At 73.8% G+C, this 2142-nt stretch overlaps 1 protein-coding gene across 2 annotated transcripts; it reads right to left on the bottom strand.

Annotated features, from left to right (window-relative positions):
• Positions 1-7: 7 nt before the first annotated feature.
• On the bottom strand, positions 8-1787 carry LOC121024460 (collagen alpha-2(VI) chain-like). 2 transcript variants are annotated; one of them, XM_040466693.1, is made up of 3 exons: positions 1292-1785; positions 1086-1197; positions 9-745 (listed from the first exon to the last, which is right to left on the bottom strand). In XM_040466693.1, exons 1-3 carry the CDS (start codon positions 1709-1711, stop codon positions 537-539), a joined length of 741 nt encoding a protein of 246 aa, XP_040322627.1. In that variant the 5' UTR covers positions 1712-1785; the 3' UTR covers positions 9-536. The 2 variants fall into 2 exon arrangements, with proteins under 2 accessions (XP_040322626.1, XP_040322627.1); XM_040466692.1 differs by lacking the exon at positions 1086-1197 and having other exon boundaries at positions 8-553; positions 1242-1787.
• Between the last annotated feature and the right edge of the window lie 355 nt (positions 1788-2142).

Genomic DNA, 2142 nt, shown 5'->3' with positions numbered 1-2142 from the left:
CCCCCACCCCGGGCGACGAGCACGCGGCCCGGGGCGGGCTGGCGGGCGGGGCGGGGCCCCGGCCCGCCGGGAGGTCGCCCGCGGTCGGTCACCCACGACGGGGAGCGGAGATGACGGAGCGCACGTCCGCCGCCGCGGCCGCCTGGGCGAGCGTCTTCAATATTCACCATGAACCAAGAGCGGAGCTGGCCCGTCTCAGCGCGCCTGCCAGTCTCCTTCCCGGGGACTTATCCCAACTGTAATTAGACAACAGGTTACGGGGTCGCCCCGCGCCCGCCTCCGCGGGGACACGCAGCCTGGCCGAGCGCAAGGAGGGCCCGGCGAGGTCCGCGCGTGTCCCCCGCCCCCGCCTCTCGCGGGGGCTTCCGGCCCGGCCTCCGGGAGGAGCGGGAGGAGCGAGGCGGCGCGAAGGCGCTCCTCTTGCGCTGCACCGGCTGTCAGATCCGCGGCTGCGAGGAGGGACGTGGCCCAGCCCGGCTCTGCGGTCCGCCCTGAGCTCCCCGGGGACGCCGCGGCGCTGCTCTCCATCGCCACGGTCACCCCGCCCACTGGCCTTTGGGGTCACAGCAGAGCGCCCCCTGTCGCGTCTCCGTAGCCACTGCCTGTGGGGTCACATCAAGGCCCCTTGTCCCGGCGCCCTGGCTGCTGGCCCGTGGGGTCACAGCAAGGCCACTTGTCCCGTCGCCCTGGCCATTGCCTATGGGGTCACAGCAAGGTCCCTTGTCCCCTCGCCCCGGTCGCTGGCCTTTGGGGATCACAGCAGAGCCCCATCCTGTCACCCCGGCCACTGGCCTGTGGGGTCACAGCAGAGCCCCCGGTCCCAAGGGCCCGGGGCCGCTGGCCTGTGGGGTGACAGCAGAGTGCCCCCTGTCCCAAGGGCCCTGGCCACTGGCCCGTGGGGATCACAAAAGAGCCCCTTGTCTCATCACCCCGGCCGCTGGCCTGTGGGGTCACAGCAGAGCCCCCTGTCCCCAAGGTCCCGGCTGCTGGCCCGTGGGGTCACAGCAGAGACCCCTGTCTCATCGCCCCGGCCGCCGGCCTGTGGGGTCACAGCAGAGCCCCATCCTGTCGCCCCGGCCACTGGCCCGTGGGGTCACAGCAGAGCCCCCTGTCCCCAAGGTCCCGGCTGCTGGCCCGTGGGGTCACAGCAGAGGCCCCTGTCCTGTTGCCCTGGACGTTGCCTGTGGGGTCACAGCAGAGACCCCTGTCTCATCGCCCCGGCCGCCGGCCCGTAGGGTCACAGCAGAGCCCCATCCTGTCGCCCCGGCCACTGGCCCGTGGGGTCACAACCGAGCCCCCTGTCCCCAAGGTCCCGGCTGCTGGTCCGTGGGGTCACAGCAGAGCCGCCTGTCCCATCGACCTGGCCGCTGGCCCGTGGGGTCACAGCAAGGCCCCTTGTCCCGTCGCCGCAGCTGCTGGCCCCTGGGGTCACAGCAGAGCCGGCTGTTCCGTCGCCCGGGACGTTGCCTGTGGGGGTCACAGCAGAGCCCCCGGCCCCGAGGGGCCCCGGGGGAAGACTACGTGCAGCAGGAGGGGAGCCACGGGGGGCTGGGGGACCCTCCTCGAGCTCGGTGGCGCCCTCCCTCTGGGGGACACGGCGAGCCTGCGCCCCAGCGCCCGGGCGGTGTGAGCGCGGTTGCGCCGGAAGTGCTCCGCGCCCCGTGAGCCTGGAGGGCGCGTTCTGGCGCCTGCGACGAGGCCGGGGGCGCATGGCCGGGGTATTAAGCCCCGAGGCGGCGCGGGGCGGCGAGCAGCCGCAGGAAGGCGTTGGCCCCCCCCCCCCCAAGCCCGGGCTGCAGGACCAGGACGCGCAGGACGCGCGCGCGCCCGCCCCCACGCGCCCCGCCTACCTTGGCCCTGCTCAGCAGCTCGGCCACCAGGCGGATGGACTGCAGGTTGCGCTGCGCCAGCAGCAGCTTGCGCTCCTCCAGCCGGATCTTCTCGTGCAGCTTCCGCTGCTCCTCCGCCTGCTGCTTCTCCACCTTCTTCTGCTGGCGGCGCAGCTCGCGGTCCCGCTGCTTCTGCTCCCGGCGCCGCGCCTTCTCCTCCCGCTTCCGCTCCCGCTCCAGCTCCTCCAGCTCCTTCTGCTTCCTGCAGGAGAAGCGCGCGGCCCCGCTCAGCACGACGGACCGCGCGCGCCCC

Source organism: Herpailurus yagouaroundi, unplaced genomic scaffold, assembly GCF_014898765.1.
Source record: "Herpailurus yagouaroundi ecotype Mexico unplaced genomic scaffold, PumYag 65007, whole genome shotgun sequence".
In the NCBI taxonomy this organism is placed as follows: domain Eukaryota; kingdom Metazoa; phylum Chordata; class Mammalia; order Carnivora; family Felidae; genus Herpailurus; species Herpailurus yagouaroundi.
Note: the sequence above shows the minus strand (reverse complement) of the source record. Positions and strands in the feature narration are given on the sequence as shown.

Excerpts from the sequence above, each read along its gene's own strand:
- LOC121024460 (XM_040466692.1), bottom strand. The coding sequence starts at position 1,711 with ATGCGCCCCCGGCCTCGTCGCAGGCGCCAGAACGCGCCCTCCAGGCTC. Across the intron at positions 554-1,241 it reads CGACAGGATGGGGCTCTGCT|GCCAGTGGGCGGGGTGACCG; the intron begins GTGACCCTACGG and ends GTGACCCCAAAG.